General features: G+C 38.7%; 1 protein-coding gene across 1 annotated transcript in view; it reads right to left on the reverse strand.

Annotated features, from left to right (window-relative positions):
* The window catches only part of ARL5A (ARF like GTPase 5A), a 29,544-nt gene extending 11,780 nt beyond the window's left edge, over positions 1–17,764 (reverse strand). The window contains exons 1-4 of the mRNA XM_025932480.2: positions 17,396–17,764; positions 6,242–6,302; positions 5,392–5,539; positions 3,454–3,537 (exon numbers count right to left, since the gene is read on the reverse strand). Coding sequence (XP_025788265.1) covers positions 3,454–3,537; positions 5,392–5,539; positions 6,242–6,302; positions 17,396–17,441 — 339 coding nt within the window. The 5' untranslated portion in view covers positions 17,442–17,764. The remainder of the gene's footprint in view (positions 1–3,453; positions 3,538–5,391; positions 5,540–6,241; positions 6,303–17,395) is intronic.
* Positions 17,765–18,135: the final 371 nt, after the last annotated feature.

Below are 18,135 nucleotides of genomic sequence, written 5' to 3' on the forward strand. Positions count from 1 at the left end.
TCGGAAACAGGCTCCAGGCTCTGAGCCATCAGCCCAGAGCCTGACGCGGGGCTCGAACTCACGGACCGCGAGATCGTGACCTGGCTGAAGTCGGACGCTTAACCGACTGCGCCACCCAGGCGCCCCTATTTGTATATAATCTATACTCATCACTCTTAGTGATGAAATTATTCGAAGAAGCCCCTGGACTAAAAATTGAAAAACAAAAAATAAAGCCATTCTATTGAAAGATTTCAAAGTAAAACCCATATTGAATATAATTTTTCTAGATTTCATAGGTTCAAGTTTTTTTATTTGGGGTTCTTGTTTTTTTTTTCATTTTTTTTAAGTTTATTAATTTATTTTGAGAGAGAGAGCGCATGTGCATGTGTGCACAAGCAAGTGGGGACAGGTAGAGAGAGAGGGAGAGAGATTCACAAGCAGGCCCTGCACTGACAGTGCAGAGCCCGAAGCAGGGCTTGAACCCATGAACTGTGAGGTTATGACCTGAGCTGAAACCAGGAATCTTAAATGACTGAACCACCCAGGTGTCCCAGGTTTCTTGTCTTAAAAAAACAAACAAACAGCTATTTTCCCTATTTTTAAGCAGTATTTAGGAAGAGAAGAAAATCTTCCTTTACTTTTTTTATTAAATAACTTCAGGATCAATTATACATTACGCTAACAGAAAAGAGATATATTGGATTAAGGCTGTTCATCAACTGGACTTAGCAAGAGGTCAAAGTACAAGGTGAACAGTGGTGATTTTTATCTATTAGCCATTTTAAACTTTGAAAAACTTTCTGCTACCTGTTACAGATTGTTGTTAAGAGTCTAAAAATATTTTTTCATTTAGTGAAGAAGATGAATAATTGCAGCACACGCAAGACATATTTATTTAGCATCTTCCATATGCCTTATGCAGTTGTCAATATGTTTCTCCAAGCTTCATTTGCAAAGATAATTCCTAGAAGTTGAGTTACTCCAAATAAAACGTCATCTACCCTTTCGTGTTTGGAATGATTTTAAAATTCATGAGCTTCAAAGTTTTGCACGTCATTTAAGATGAAGCTTTTGGAAATATTTAAAATCATTTTATAGTTTTATAGTTTTGTATTCAGTAATACAGGTAAAGCATCATTAGTGATGGTAAAAAGATTTTGTTGGTTGCTATGATATATATGAAACATCTGACTAACCCCATGTCAAAATTTGTCTTTCACTCACACATTCTCATTCTTTGATCCATTTGCCCCTTTTCAGATTTCTGCCTATTTGGCTCTTTCTGACCCTATTAATTGGTTTAATCCAGCTCCCAACTTCATCTGTAATTCCTTTCTTCTCTGGCACTCTCCCCATTCAGTCTCTTTCACTTTCCAACTAGGCCTTATTTCTGTCTTTTTTTCTTTTCTTCTTAGCAAAGAGTCTGAATAATGAGAATATTTAAGTTGAAATCCTGGCTCTTAAAAATCTGGTCAAGTCAAATAAATTTTCAGGACCTCACTGTACTCATCCATTACAGATGAGTAACATCCACAAGAGAGGAAGTGACCAGCTCAATTTAATGTCCCCAGCTAGTAAAATTCAATGACTTTGAGTCCTACTACTGAGCTCTTTGACTGCTATATATTGGCCAATTAGAACAAGGATCAAAGAAGACTATCTGTTAAGAGTTTAAAAAACATACTCAAGATACAAATACATTTGTGTCTTCTTTTTCTTTTTCCTAAATCTTCAAACAACAACTCCTCGGTGTAAAATACAAAAGGAAAATTAAAAAAAAAAAGAAAATCCTTAGTTTTCTACCTTTTTTATAGTTTATTTTTTGTTTCCCAAACTAGAATCAAAACTCGTTAAATGCATGAATAGCAACAGGTATTATCTTTTTTAAAAACCCAAGGGGTGGGGCGCCTGGGTGGCGCAGTCGGTTAAGCGTCCGACTTCAGCCAGGTCACGATCTCGCGGTCCGTGAGTTCGAGCCCCGCGTCAGGCTCTGGGCTGATGGCTCGGAGCCTGGAGCCTGTTTCCTATTCTGTGTCTCCCTCTCTCTCTGCCCCTCCCCCGTTCATGCTCTGTCTCTCTCTGTCCCAAAAATAAATAAACGTTGGAAAAAACCCAAGGGGTTTCACAAAGCTGCCAGAATGAATCCAAGACAGGAGAAGGTGCATCTTGGTGGGCGTGATCACCACATGGAAAACAGAACTTCAATTTATACAACCATAAATTAGGTGTCCTTACATCTTGACTAGATGCCAGAAACATTGCAAAATTCCTAATGCAAATCTCAAAAGCAAATCATCAAATCAATATTAAAATTAACATAAAACTTCCTTACAGATACACCGGCTTTTTTAAAGCTTTGTTAAAATTCCACTAAAATTAACAGTTACACATACAAATCTAAACATTAATTTTTCTATTTCTGTCTATAAATATGAGTTAAGAATGTAATATCTGTTGGGTTCCTGGGTGGCTCAGTCGGTTAAGCAGTCAACTTCAGCTCAGGTCATGATCTCAGTCTGTGAATTCAAGCCCTGCATCAGGATCTGTACTGACAGCTCAGAGCCTGGAGCCTGCTTCAGATTCTGTGACTCCCTCTCTCTCCTGCCATCTCCCCCACTTGCACTCTGTCTCTCTCTCAAATATAAATAAACATGAAAAAAAGAGTGTAATATCTGCAATAAAAGGCACACAAAAAAAATCAACTGCTACTACAGTCAATATTATATGATTTTATAACTTATTATTATTAACTATATTGTTTAGTTTATTTCATTTTTAAATCATGATACCTATAATAATTCTCAAAGACTAAGAAAATGTGGCTAGTCACGTAGTTTTGTTTGTTTACTCAAAGGGACAATATCAGAGAAACATAAGAGCGACAACATTTAAGTATTAGTCTGATAACTGAGTTACAATCAAGCCTTACTAAATGTCCATGAGACCTTAAAATCTCATTTCTAGTGATAACCTTCTATATAATTATTGTTATAAAAGGCAAAATGAAAGCCAATTTAGGTCTTTTCACCCAGGAAAACTTTTAGACCAAATTAATCTAGGATAAAAGAAATAGAAATCTATAACTGACTCCACAATCTTTCTGTTGTTTCCAGATACACTTCCAATTTGGGAAGTGTCAAACTGATAAAGCAGAATGGCCAACAGATTTAAGCCCATATTTAAATCTGAAGTACGGGTGCTTGGCTGGTTTAGTCAATACAGCATGTAATTCTTGATCTCAGGATCATGAATTCAAGCCCCACACTGGGCGTAGAGCTTACTTAAAAAACTTTTTTAAAAAAAATTAATAAGTAATATTAATAAGTAATATTATTTAAAAAAAATAAATAACAAATATTTGAAGTAATATCGTAACAAGAAAGTAGAAAGAACAAATGTGATAGCAATATCACACACACACACACACACACACACACACACACACACACACAATGCCAGAATTCTACTTACCTCATGGGCTAACATTTTATAGAGTTCTTCTCTAGTTACAGAAATTCTTTCTCTGTCTGTACTGTCCACAACAACAATTACAAACTAAAATAATTACAAAAAAATAGTGATTACACAATTCAATATTCATAAAATTTATAAAGTACTTAATTGATTTACAGACCACAAATACCAAGAAATTAGAGCCTCATGGTATGGTATTACTGGAAAACCAGAGATACCTTCTATACACATTGTGAAGCCTGAAGGTTTGATCCATTTCTATTCAAATATCATTTGCTAATTTTTAAGAGAAAATAAGAGAAAAAAGAATACAATGCTAACACTATTAGAATGTTAGTTCTACTACTCCGTTAATATTCTACTCCATTAATACTACTCCGTTAGTATTCTAACCAATATACATGTTTGTTTCTAAATTAATGTCTTGAATGGTAATGAGCTTGTATCCAACTATGTGCACCACAGTCAATATGAAAAAAATACAGTGAAGCTACTATAATGTTGTACACTAATTAGACTTTAATAAAAAAATCTTACTGAGAAAATATATGAAAAAGAATACATTATAATCCCAGATTTTAGATATTTCTACAGATATTATTTATTAATATCGATCTGAAACTCTAAAAGGGCATGATATGGGAGTAATGTGACAGTTAAATCAACTTTTAAAAATCAACAAATGAAAGAATACATCTATTTAAATCCATGCTTCTCTTGTTTATGTAAATGTTACCTGCTGTCTGCAAGCACAACTCTTTCTTGAACTAATGATGAGACTAGGGTCAGAAGATGTAGTGAGACCTGTGAAGGAGCCAAGGAGGACTGAGCTACACTGTACCTCTTCTTCACCTGCACGAGTACCAAGAACCACCATGGAAGCAGAACCCGAAAACAGTCACTTTATGATGGCACTGGTGATGCCCAGGTTAACTCTGCTTATAAAGAACAAGCACTATGGATTTTTTAAAACCAGCTTTCCATTTCCAGATAAACCACTGTTAATTTTCAGAGTCTTTTCTATTTATCAGATGTCATTAACCATATGGCAGATGGCTAAGAGAACTGCTACTTTACCTCTTCTCTCACTTGACACTCACCTAAGACCCATCCTATTCTAAGGCATTTTAATAAAACCATTAATTTTTAAGATGTTGTCATAAATTTGATACTTGCAGCATTATACACAGAAATACTAACCATATATACCTTTCCTTCTCCAAAATACATGATCAAATGCTTAGCAAAGTGTTAGGGGATCAGGTCATTAGAGACAATTAATAGTGTCTTAATGATACAATATGCATCTTTATATACATTTGGAGTTTTATAATCAGTACTACAAAAACAACTGTCACAATAAATTGAACTTTCAATTTACAAGGTCTATACAATAAAGGTCTCAAATGTCATAGGTCTGAATTGCCTCTTGGGAAATAACATATAAATAAAAACATATGATTTATGTCCAAATTGCTTTATAACCAAAAGAAGAATTATTTCATGTGCAATTGTGCTGCATAAAAGAACATACATAGTAAAGGTCTGGCCAGGATTCAAGCCTCCAGAACCCTTTCATTTAACTAGGATTTTCTGTATGCAGACAAAAATAAATACTAAGAGAGAAATAAAATGACAAAGCGTGAGATTGAACTTACTGTAAAAACAACTATTTAAGATGAGTTCTGGGATCCATACATAATCAGACTAATCAATCACCCCTTCATTCCAATTCTCCCTATAGACAGGTTCAATGAGAGTGGATATACAGAACAATGACCCTGAAACAGGGAATCAAAGATTCTATCATGTTTAAATTCTACTTTTATTAACATATTGGGATATTTCAAAAAGATTAATTATAAGAGTTCACATCTAGAAGATATTTCCCAAGCATTCTGTTCTTAGAAGTTTTAGTATATTAAGAAACATTACCTCTGTGTTAGTATAGTAAGTGTTCCAGGAAGAACGAAGAGATTCTTGACCACCAATATCCCACATTAAGAAACGTGTATTATTAATCACTATTTCTTCTACATTACTTCCAATTGTAGGTGATGTATGTACAACTTCATTCATAGAACTAGAAAAAAAAAAGTTCAAATATATTACAATTAGCAGGGAAGCTAGATTGTTTGAGCATTTTGTAATCAAAGGATAAATCAGCATGAGTTTTCATATTTTATATCCAAATGGCTCTTTCCCACTAGCTCAGAAGAGTAAGGTAAGGGTTGGGGCATCTGGGTGGCTCAGTCCTTAAGCATCTGACTTTGGCTCAGGTCATGATCTCATAGATCATGAGCTTGAGTCTCACACCGGGTGAGCACATGCCCTGCCTTGGGGGGAGCATGAGCTCCACTTCAGGTGAACACAAGCCCTGCCTCAGGTGAACCCCACTTCTCTGTCTCTGTCCTTCACTCACTTGTGCCCTCTTTTTCTAGAAAAAAAAAAAAAAAAAAGGAGTGAGGTAAGGGTTTAAACAGGGATGGAACTAGGTAGTGGACGATCCCGAATACTCTAGATTGAATCCCAGAAACTATATAAACAATATTTCTCTACTTTCTATAAGTAAAAAAACTGAACAACATGCTCTACATCATATAAATTTCTAGCTGTCCTACAACAGTTGCTTAAATCTGGCTCCTGGTTTAGAGTCAACCTGACTTCTTACAGAATATTTTAGGTTCCATATAACTTTTTATTGCTTTTGCTAATCAAATATTACCCAGGCAGAAAAAATAATTATGAATGATAAAATAAAAATTTTAAACTAGTTAATACTTACAACTGGTAAAGAATGGTAGTTTTCCCTGCATTATCCAGCCCAACAATGATAACTTTGTGCTCTGAAATAAAAAAAAAAAAACATTAATCATTTACTAATTAAAAACAAAAATAGGCCATTTAAGTTCTAACCGTGAATTTTAGGCATCAACTGGGTACATAGTGGGGTGGGGTAAATTAGAAAAAAAGGTCAGCCTTTAAATCTGGTAGCAGAAGGCCAGGTCCCATCATAGATAACCGTAAACTGAGTACATTTAGACCACAGAATTGTTCTAACACCCAATCTAACCAAATTCTAAGGTTAGAATTTGTTCTAACCAAATCTAACGATGTATGGCTATGGTGGCAGCGACTCCCTCTCCCTTGGCTTCTATGACACCACTTTCTCCAAGTTCTCTTCCACTCTCTCTTGATATATATAGATTTTTTACCACAGATTCCTCTTCCTTGGGTCTTCCTTCAAAAACATTCATGTTTCCCAAAGCTGTCTTCTTCCATTCTCTTCACATTTTATTTAGCAGGCGCTCTTAGGGCCTATCTAGTTCTATGCTATCTAAAAACTATTCCAAAGATAGTATGTGGAAGAAGCTCATTTCCAAAGATGGTGTCTGTATAGTCTCCTCCCTTCCCTGATTCCATGTGAATCTGAGCTGGTCCTGTGACTCACTTTTAACCAAAAGAATATAGCAGAAGTGATGCTGTGTGACTTCAAGCCTAGACCATTACAAACCTTGCAGCTGCCTGGCTCTCTTGGACAACTATCCTTGGAGTAAACTGGACACCATGTAACAAGTCCTACTATCCCCAAACCACTATATACGTAAGTCAGAAAGCCTAAGCTGATCATGTGGCTTGACCCTATGGAGACAGATCACCACATGGTTGCCCCAGCTGTTCTAGCCATTCCAGATGAGATGCCAGACACACAAATAAAGAAGCCATCTTGGATATGTAGCCAGGTCAAACTATAGATGACTCTAGTTCTAGATGTTAACTGCAACCAAATGAGAATCCCAAGCTAGAACTTCCTAGCTGAGCTCAGTCAAATCACAGAACCATGACAGATAAATGATAAATTATTGCTTTAAGTCACAAAATTTAGGAGCGGTTTGTTACGCAGCGGTAGATAACACAAGCACTATGGAAAAAGACATGCAATGATGTGATCTTGGGCAAATGACTTATTTTTCTAATCCCTAAGTTTTCTCGCTATAAAACAGGGACAACAATACCTATCTTTCAGAGTTGTATAATGATTAAGATAGCACATGAGCAGTGCCAACCACTAAGAAAGATTGTTCCTAATCCCAAATCTCTCCTAAACTCCAACCTATCTAGTAGACACAGTGCCACTCAACATATCCCAAACCCAACATTCAAACCTTTTTCTAATTCTATTCTACCTAATTTGCTTAATGGCATTACCACAAATTCAGTTGCCCCTGGAGCTTATTCAATGTTTCCCTCAACCCCAACAACTAATTTGTCACCAAGTTCTATGGATTCCACCTCAAAAATATATCCTGAACCTGCCTCCTTTCACCGGTCCTAGTTGTAGTCCTTCTCATTTCTTATTGTAAAACCTTCCCTACGTAGACTGTCTCCAATCCACCTTCCCACTGTTTTTACAGTAATTGTTCTACACTACAAAGCTGATACCACCACTCTTATTGAAATGATGGCTCTCCATTTTGACAGAAAGATACGGCACAAGTTCTCAGCCTTGTAAATAAAGACAGTCATAACTGACTAAGCTCCGGCTTTATCTCTCACCACTACCACCAGGTACCTAGGCTGAAATTCAAGCCATTCTCCCCACATAAGCTGCCACATGTCTTTACAGCAAACATTTCTCTACCTCTACTCGGTTTTTCCCTGAGCCAGAATTATCTTCTCCAATTCTCCATTTAGGGAATTCCTACTAATCTTTTAAGTTTAGTTTTCCCCCCAAAATCACTTTCTCATGCTTTTCCACAATATCTCTAACTAGCACTTATCATTAACTATTTACACATACACTAACTAATCTTCTCAGCCCAATGAGGCATGCTTTATGCGTATAGATCCAAGGCCAATCATCTTTATAATCCCAGTCACTACAACTTTTCCTGGCGCAAGGTACTCAACAAATGTTGAATTAATTACTATTCATTCTATAAATAATAGATGTTGAGGATTGTAACACCTCACAGTAAGGATATCTTTGAGAAAAAGCCTTTTCAATGAGATGGCATAAGTTTTCCAATAGTTGCCATTTACCGTAGAGGGGAATTCCTATTATACAAAAATAGGAAGATCAAGTAAATAGAAAATTTTAATACAGTCTATTTTCTCCAATCACTCATTTCTCTGAAGAGAGGGCAGGCAGCTTAGGACCACTAGGGTTCTAAAGGGAGATGATCATGTTTCCCCCATGTAGGTTCTTAAAAACAATTTTAAAGATGCAGGGCCCAGTACATTTAATCTTTCGAGGTGACTAGGGTAAAGGAACTGAGAAAATGATCAAATACAAAGATGATACTTATTTTAAATAAAGGGTTAATAACATGTAGAGGGCTTGCTAAGGGAAGTTCAGTTGAATGAACACCAAAAGGCCTCATCAAGTGATGTTTCTCTGGTGAATTTACCTAGTGCATGGCCCTTTATCTCCCAGGTCCACAAACTCAATCCTGCTAGTATCTCAGAGTAGACAGGGCTCAGAGAAAGCAACTCACAGAAATGACATATACACAAGAATGCCAAAATGAGTAACATACAATGAGATCAAATGTTCAAAACTAACCTGGCAAGTGCAGTCTCTCCCTAAGGAAAAGCAATAGGGTGGTCAGATTATTTGGGGAACATGGGCTCCCGTCAAAGGGTGTGTTTTATAAGCTTAATGACTGGATATATCCATCTTCACATTAGGGCCATACCTGCATCAGGGCCAGATTATAGAGTTCTTGAAGGAAGGTACCATTTTACCTGGAAAGTTTTTAAAATGCATGGCAATTCTGCCTAATTCTGTATTTTTCTATGCCCCCCAGAATAAGCATTCTTCTTTTAATGGTGTATCTCTTCTTCACTTCTATTACTACAACCACCTATAAACATTTTAATTAAGCAGAATTCACATCAGGCTATACTGTGATCTCTGGCTTGGATGAAAATTTTTAGCTTCCCATTTGAATACTAATTTTTAATAATACCATTCTCAAAATGCCAACTATTTTTAGTTTCAGGAATATCATTTTCTTTTTTATTATTTTTTAAAAAAAAAATTTTTTTTCAACGTTTTTATTTATTTTGGGGACAGAGAGAGACAGAGCATGAACGGGGGAGGGGCAGAGAGAGAGGGAGACACAGAATCGGAAACAGGCTCCAGGCTCCGAGCCATCAGCCCAGAGCCTGACGCGGGGCTCGAACTCACGGACCGCGAGATCGTGACCTGGCTGAAGTTGGACGCTTAACCGACTGCGCCACCCAGGCGCCCCAGGAATATCATTTTCTAACCTCCACTGTATCACCTGGACTAAATTTAGACAGACTAGACTAAGACAGACTAGACAGACTAGACTTTAGGCCAATACTCAGGAAGAAAATACAATTAATCTGACCCATGTGAGAAATATCATTCTAAAAAGTATCAAATTAATAGGGGCAAAAAGCAACAGTACAAATATAGGCAAGAATCTATGACAAATAACTACAGACTGACTTAAAAAAGTGTGTGTGTACAAATAACACATACAGACACCCCAAATACAAAAAGCATTGTCTGTTACAAAGTCCTTCATCACTTAAAGAGGCTGGAGTTTTATTCTAACCATGCTTCCATTTTTCAAAGTATTTTGCTACATTTCATTTGTAACTGCTATCAGAGCCTGTGGTACACTGTTTTGAGCATTCACACAGAGCCCCTTAACAGCTGAAGACCCCTTAACAGCTGAAGATGAATTTGAATTTAAAGGGGGATGGGAGCCACTTGGTATTATCTCAGCCATAAAGTAAAAGATGGTTCAAATGAGTGCTATCTTTTTTCCATTAAATGAAGTGTAACCCCTAAATGATAAGAATGATTTAAAGAATTGTCTAAAAAATTCTAAAAGGAGTTTCTAGGGGCACCTGGTTAAGCGTTGGTTAAGTGTCCGACTCTTGATTTCGGCTCAGGTCATGATCTCATGATCAAGCCTCACTTTGGGCTCTGCTTGGGATTCTCTCTCTCCCTTGTTCTCTAAACAAATAAACTTAAAAAAAATAAATAGGGGTGCCCAGGTCACTCAGTTGGTTAAGCGTCCAACTTGGGCTCAGGTCATGATCCCACAGTTCAGAGTTTAGGCCCTGTGTTTGGCTCTGTGCTGACAGCTCAGAGCCTAGAGCCTGCTCCGGATTCTGTCTCTCCTTCTCTCTCTGCACCTCCCCTGTTCCCACTCTGTCTCTCTCTTTCTCAAATATAAACATTAAAAAATAGTAATAATAAATAAATAAAAGGCGTTTCAATACATATTTTGAGTAATAGCAGGCGTATATGTAGAAAAGCTCTCCAGCCTTCTAAAAAGCTTTTGGGGCACCTGGGTGACTCAGTCAATTAGGCATCTAACTCTTGATTTCAGCTCACATCACGATTCCAGGGTCGTGGGATTGAGCCCTGCATCAGGGTCCACACTGAATATGGAGCCTGATTAAGATTCTCTCTCTCCCTCTCTAAAATAAAATTCTAAAAAAACATTTTTTAATAAAGTAAAATAAAATAAAATGATAGCTTTTAAGGTGAAAACTTACCTAGCTTTGTTTTTTAAAACGGTCTCCTTATTTTAGCCATGCCCATAGGACTTATTTCCTGATTCCAACCATAGTACTTTTCTACCACTTCTCTAAGGAAGGACTACTAGACAAAAAAAATACTACAGAAAGATTCTTTATCATACCTGACCACAAGCTGAACATAAGCAAGGTAAAATTGCTGTGAACAAAACCCACTGTGCAATAACACACAGACATAAACTGAGATAAAGCACATGGCAGAAGAGGCTCATACCAGAGGATTCCATCTTCTCATAACACAAGTTAGTTGCCTGCTGAGGACAGGATGTGATTTTTACAACCACTGCATAGAATGAACTAGAGAATCAATAAGATGGAATCAGATAACAACATATCCTCTTGTGGATAAATATTTAAACTGCCCTAAGTCTGTCTTCAGTAGTGCCTAGAAAAAAAAAAAGAATACTGGGAAGAGAAGGCATGGAGGATAGTAACAAGATGAGGATTCTTGTCTGGCATGGTGGAAAACAAGAGACAAAAGCATCAAAGATGGTGAGAGGGGAAGTAATGTAGCACTGGTTTCCGTACTGGAAACCTCCTTCTTCTATTTAATTTTACAACCTCAATACATTCCTTTGTCACCTGCAAGTGCATAAATATGCAAACATGCCTCCAAATTCTTAAGACATAAGAGAATTTCTAAAGTCCATCAAGGGAATACAAGCTAATGGAATTAAAAATATAAAGTTTTTAAATTGGTAAAAAAAAATTTTAAAGAAAAAAAAAAGAAACTCCAATCAAATGTGTGTGGCACCTGGAAAATCTCCAAGGAGCTGCATGTTCTATGGGGCAGTCTAAGATCTCTTTGGAGGGCATTCCAACGAGGAATCCGTGATGCAGAAGACCTTCACCTTTTCACCCCACACGAACACCTACAAGCCACATTCATTACCAATTTCTATCCACCCTTCTCCCCAAGATTTGTCTGTATTTGGATTTTTAAGTGTTTTACAATAAAGCACCAATGGCTGTTTAACTGCTTCCTAAGTCTAAGGTATAGCACATAGACCACAGTGAGAACTACAAAATTAAGATATAACTGCGTAATAGGCTCAAAGATAAAGGTGGCAACTTCATGGTGAAAAGCCAGTTTACTACCAATGATAGGGTTAAATTATTCAGACTTTCTAATACTGTATCAACTTCCTTTGGAAATTCTTAGGCTCCTTCACCACCCTAGCCTGTTCTTCCCATTACCAAGATAGGAGCAGAATTCTATGCAAAACCTGAAGTTGTAGCCCAAAAGTGTTCTAAGGCACTCCAAAACAAATATTCTACAAAACCTAAAACATAACATGCATACTAAAAGATAAGGTTATTATGGGCAAATGCCGTAAGAATTTTGGCTATTCCAATTCTTTGATTCATGTGCTTCATTACGAGTTTAGTGTTTAGTATGATTTTTCTTTTAGAGTATCTATGCCACAGCATTCTTATTCAGATGAGCCAAAACAACTACACACGGTTACAATGCTTGGATAGAATTTGGAATTATCATTTAGGCTTCAGTTTCCCAATCAATACTTTACTGTTTTGTCATGAAAATGCTCCTAGTTTCCCCTCTTCATTTCCTTTTGTCACACCCAGACAGCCTATCAGTTCCATTCATTGCCAGGTTCTAAAACTCAATTTATATATATATTCCTCCAACCACCAGTCAGCAAATTAAACGAAAAGATGTCACTGTCATCCTGGAGGACTTCTAGTTCTGTGAATCATACCAAAGTCAAAAAACACAAATGCTAAGGCAGATAAATTGAGAGTCATTCTGACCCTTCATTATCATCTCATTTCTACACTACACAAAACCCTATCTTACATAGAGCAAAAAATCCACCTGTCATGTTGTCTATCATTCATTCTCCCAGTCCCTAGCACCGAACCTGGAATAAAGCAGGTGCTTAATAAAGTATGAATGAAGAAATAAATCAGATCTGGAAGATATAAAGGTTGGACGTGAAATATCTGATCAAGTCACTTTGTATTAAAAGTTCAATTTTCAAAATCTAGAAGCATCATTAACAAAAAATAGTTTGAAAATAAACTTACTATTTATAACAATGGTAGTAAAGTCTCAGGGAAAAAACACCTCTTTCACACTAAGGTTGCTGAATGAAAAGCGATGATTATACATGGCAAAATCAGAGATGCAATCAGGAAAGAGAAACCACACAATAATTTGAACTTGCTAAGTTTAGTGTAAAGAAAACAACTGGGGCAGGGAGCACCTGGGTGGCTCAGTGGGTTGAACGTCTGACTTCAGCTCAGGTCATGATCTCACGGTTTGCGAGTTCGGCCAGGCGTCGGACTCTGTGCTGATAGCCCAGAGCCTGGAGCCTGCTTTGGATTCTGTGCCACCCTCTCTCTGCCCTTCCCCCACTCATGTGCTCTCTCGCACGCACGCGCTCTCTCTCCCAAAAACAAATAAATATTAAAAAAAAAAAAAAAAAGAAAGAAAAAACTATTAAATGGGATCAAAGTAATGAGGGCTTGGCTAATAAAAAATAACGCTAAAGACTATTAGACTGACAAATATAAGGAGAATCCACCACACTTAGGGGCTTAGACAGAGCTTGCCCAGAGCCCCCTGGACTGAGATGCAGACCTCATTGAAAGCCTTGGTTGTGGCGCACAGAAGTAGCTGTGGGGATCTGCCAGTGAATCTTGCTGGAAATCTTCCCTTTAGGGTGTTGGGGAAAACTTCATTGAGAGATTTTGCTGGAGGTCCTCCACGATGAAATCAACTGAAGTGGGTGCTAGAAACAGCTGGTGATTGCTAACCACTATGCAGTGCAGGAGCCAGCCACTAGAAAAGGTGTTCACCCTCCTAAAGCAGGACAGAACCTGCTAAAAGCACACTGTACCCAGGAAGAAAAACTGTTTCCTCATTCAACGTCCCTCCAATGCCTTGTCTACTGATAAAGCTTAATATTGTGCCAGCTGGCAAAAGAAAAATCTATAAGGATCCAGCTCCATATCCACAGAGCGTGCAAGAACGAGGATTATGGAGCTAAATTTTATTGCCATAGTCCATCTCTTTGACTGAGCTTCCATATGTACTCTACTCTTCTACACAGCTGAACTCCCATACAAAAAAACCCAACAGCAGCAGGGGTGGCCTTCCCAGCACCAGGCTCCAGCAGCACAGGCAGCTTCATCAGCATTCATTCATAACTTACTCCTTTCCTAAGAGCCAATCCGAAGAATAATACAGGCTATCAATAAGGAAATTTCACAACTTATTCATAGTTCACATAAATGACAAAGTTCTTCCGTTTAGCTAACGTGAATCCTTCTTACACAAAGGAAGTTTTTTTGTTTATTTGTTTTTTAAAGAGCACTAACTATGGCAATAGATGACCCTGGTTAAAATCCCAGGTCTCTTAACTATAGTGCCTTAAGCAAGTTACTTAACGTTTCTTTGTCCCTATAAATTCGGGAGAAATCTTCCTCCTAGGGTTGTTGTCAAGAGTAAATCAACTGAAATGAAGACTAAATCAACTAATCTGCGTTGAACCTAACCTTGCAAAAGTCAGCAAATGTTAACTATTATTATCTCATCTCTAGAGATGGAGTTAGCTTATATCCTGTCTCCCCACACTAGAATGAACCCTCCACAAAGGCAGGGAGATTTGTCTGTTTTGTTCCCTGCTTTGTTTCCACCACCTACAACAATAACTGGCACAAACAGGTGCTCAAAAATATTTAATAAACCACTGATCACAAGCCCTTCTATACTAAAAGACACTCATGACAATTCTTCAAAGTCCTACTGTTATAAAGACTTATAACTTAGTAACTGAGAAACAATAAATGGGGGGAGGGGAATCAAAAAAAAATTATGCCAATCTCTCCTTTAATAAGACATGTATCTGCAACATATTTCTTCAGTGTTTTAACGTGGCATTTACCAGTTGTGTGGCCCAGGAAAATCACTCCACCGGAACATCAGTTTCCTCTTTTGAGGGGAATAACTACAAAGAATAACTACAAAGAACTGTTGAAACATTATTTTTTCTTTAAATAATGTATATAACACCATTTAGGACAAAATTTATATTCTATTGAATTTAAATATCACCTAAAGGCAACCTCTGGTTTTTCAAGTTTGAGAAGTATGCAATTAGCTTTCACTGTGCACTCAACCAAGCTAAACTTAAACTGAAAAAAAAAAAAAAAAAAATTCTAAAGGTGTTTCAGAAAAAAAGAGATATGGCATGAAGTTCCCTCAGCACAGCCAATTCTGTAATCCCCTAAAATTTTCCTTCCAAGAGTTTATGTGAAAAGAACATAGGATTGTGTTCTGTACCTTCTGAAGGTAAAATAAAGCATCCAAGATCTATCTGACATATATATCATATCTCCAATTTAAAAGCATCAAAATCTGACATTAGATTTAATGGTGAATATTCTGAAATATGATCCTACTGATTAACAACCACATCATTTAGCAGAATAGTTTATTCACATTTTCACAATATTTTGACATCTAAATTTCTAAAACTTAACTTCATTAGTTCCTCTTACTATTAATTTCCCAACACTGAAAGAAATGTCCAGTCAAAAATTACCACAAAATACAAGCAACAAGAACACCACTATTAGCAATTTTTAGTAGCAACGATGCAGTAACATCCTTATTGTTTACTACTTGCAAGTAGCTGTTGGCAAAGCTGTAATTCATTCTTAAGTTACAGACACAAATAATTTTATCACTGACTTAAAATAGAAAGTGGAGATATCTCATTTTTCTTGCAGGACTAGAGCTCAATCAACAAGCAATATAAATTTCATAGCAGAGCTGAAATACTAGCTTTGCTAAAAATAATACAAAAATTATGGAGGTAAAAACTAGAATAGATCCTATCTACTAGAAACACTACCGATTTTACAGCAATGTGAGTTCCTATTCTTGAGACCTAGAGATTACCTTTCCAATATCTGTAGGCTCCACAGTCACTCACCCAAGATCCCTGGTGTTCTACATTGAGAACATCTAGACCCAAAGAGGTTAAATGACTATGTCTCACTTCCCCTCTCCCAACAGAAACAGCTAGCTAGAGACCAGGCAGATTAGAACTGGTTTTCTCCATTTTAAGAAAAATTCCCATATCAGAAAAATCATTTTAAATCTTGCTCTTCCGAGTGTCATGTGATCTACACTACCATTTTTTTTTTTTTTTTAAGATACACAGCAATTGCAAGTTCCAGTTCTGCTCCCTTCCTATCATCTTCTTATAGGAAGCTGGATCATGAAGGAGAAAGTGGGGATACGTTGTACATAATAGATGCCACCACTCATTCAGGTCTTTATTGGAAAACTTTGGGATGTGACACCACCACCAGCTCACCCAAGACAAAATAGCAAACTAAGTTACTGACAGCAGAAATGATAAATCACCCAACATGCGTTAAAAAGGAACAAAAGAGCACCACTAACTATAGTATATCTCAATGACTATGGAGTTTTGTTAAAGTTGTATCCTCTTTCCTCAGTTTTAGAGATTCATCTTGTAACAAATTTTAATAAACCTGATAATGCATTTCCAGTCAATGTTTGAGTTCAGATGAACTTAAGCATCCCTGTATGATAATATATTCTGTATGTAGTAACTTGCTCGTTACCTACATAAACAAATGTTTCGTATGGCATATTTTCACATGCTTTCAGTGAAACACTTTAACACTTTTCATCCAGCCAAAAAAACCCCAAACCCTCCACTTAAATAAGGAACACAAACAGGAAAATGATCTTAAGCTTAACCTTAAACACAAATATGAATATAGGAAAAGGAGTGAGATCCATTGCCATTCGGGATGCACTAGTCTCCCCAAGGAGAGGGATGGAGGTGCAGGGAGAGCTCATAAACCGAGGTGTACTGGACAACTCAAGAGCGATTCCTCAAGTTTCCCGCATTCTGCAACCCTCCATCGCTCAGTGGTGCGGCTCGGGCCATAACCTATAACCTTCATCCCAGAGGGCCCCAGCATTTCTATGTGGTGTCCAAACCCAATTGCTGGAGGAAAAAGGGCCATAAGATAGGCCAGGCCCTACAAAGGGACGTCGGACGTGGGGCAAGAAACCTTTTCCTTTCCAAATCGAAATCGGAGCAATGGGTGCATTTCCAGAATGGATTTCGCAAGTAGGTCCCTTAAGAAAAAAACCATTCCCGAACTCGGGAGTGGGGACTGAAAGCCCCCGGACCAGCATCAACGCAGCCCGCACCCAGAGCTGAGACGGCGCGCAGTCGTACCGCCCACATTCCGGAAGTATTCGGAGACCACCCCCCCCCCCTCCCGGCCAGGGCCGACCCTCTCCCCCAATCGTAAGCCCTCGGCCCGCACCCCTCACCCTGGTGATTGAACAGTCTCCATATCCTGGTGAAGAGAATTCCCATTCTTGGGCAGCGGACCCCCCCTCCAGCCACCCGGGCCGCCTGGCCTCCCCCGGCTCAGGCTGAAGGGGAGGAGAGAGACCCGCCGGTGCCTCCGCCTCTGCTGCTGCTGCTGGTCCCGCGCTGGCCGCCAGCTCGCTTCCTGGGAACCGGAGGGAGGCCGAAGCCCAGGCCGCCCTGCCGCGTGCGAGGCCCCGCCGCTGCCGCCGCGGCACTCGCCTGGCTCGCGGACATCGCCGCCGCGTTGTCTGCGACGAGCCTCGCGGGCCACCGTCCTCCCCCAGCTCCTCTCGGGCGGCTGCGGTGGCGGCGACCACGCGGGCGGGGGAGGAGAGGGGCGGAACGAACGGGACGTGAGGGCGCAGGCGCGCGGACGGAGGGGCGGAGCCTGAGAAAGGGCGCCTGCTTGGCCCTCTTTCATTTGCTTTTCGGAACGACCTGTAGCCTGCGGGACTGAGCCCGGGGGGAAATCGAGGCAGTGCGGACTGCGGGTTGTGACAGATAGCTTTTATCTACTTGCTTTAACGTCCTTGCCCTTTTCATGTTTTCCCCTGCATTTCCTCGACGGAACCATAATGTAAATGTGTTAATTGAATGCCTAATACTCATCCGCAATCTTTCATACACACTACACCAAAAGTTCCACGTCTTGCCCCGCAAAGACTTTGGGGTTCTGTGAGGGAAGCTTAACCTCTCT

Source organism: Puma concolor, chromosome C1, assembly GCF_028749965.1.
Source record: "Puma concolor isolate L17-30 chromosome C1, mPumCon1.1.hap2, whole genome shotgun sequence".
Taxonomy (NCBI): Eukaryota; Metazoa; Chordata; class Mammalia; order Carnivora; family Felidae; genus Puma; species Puma concolor.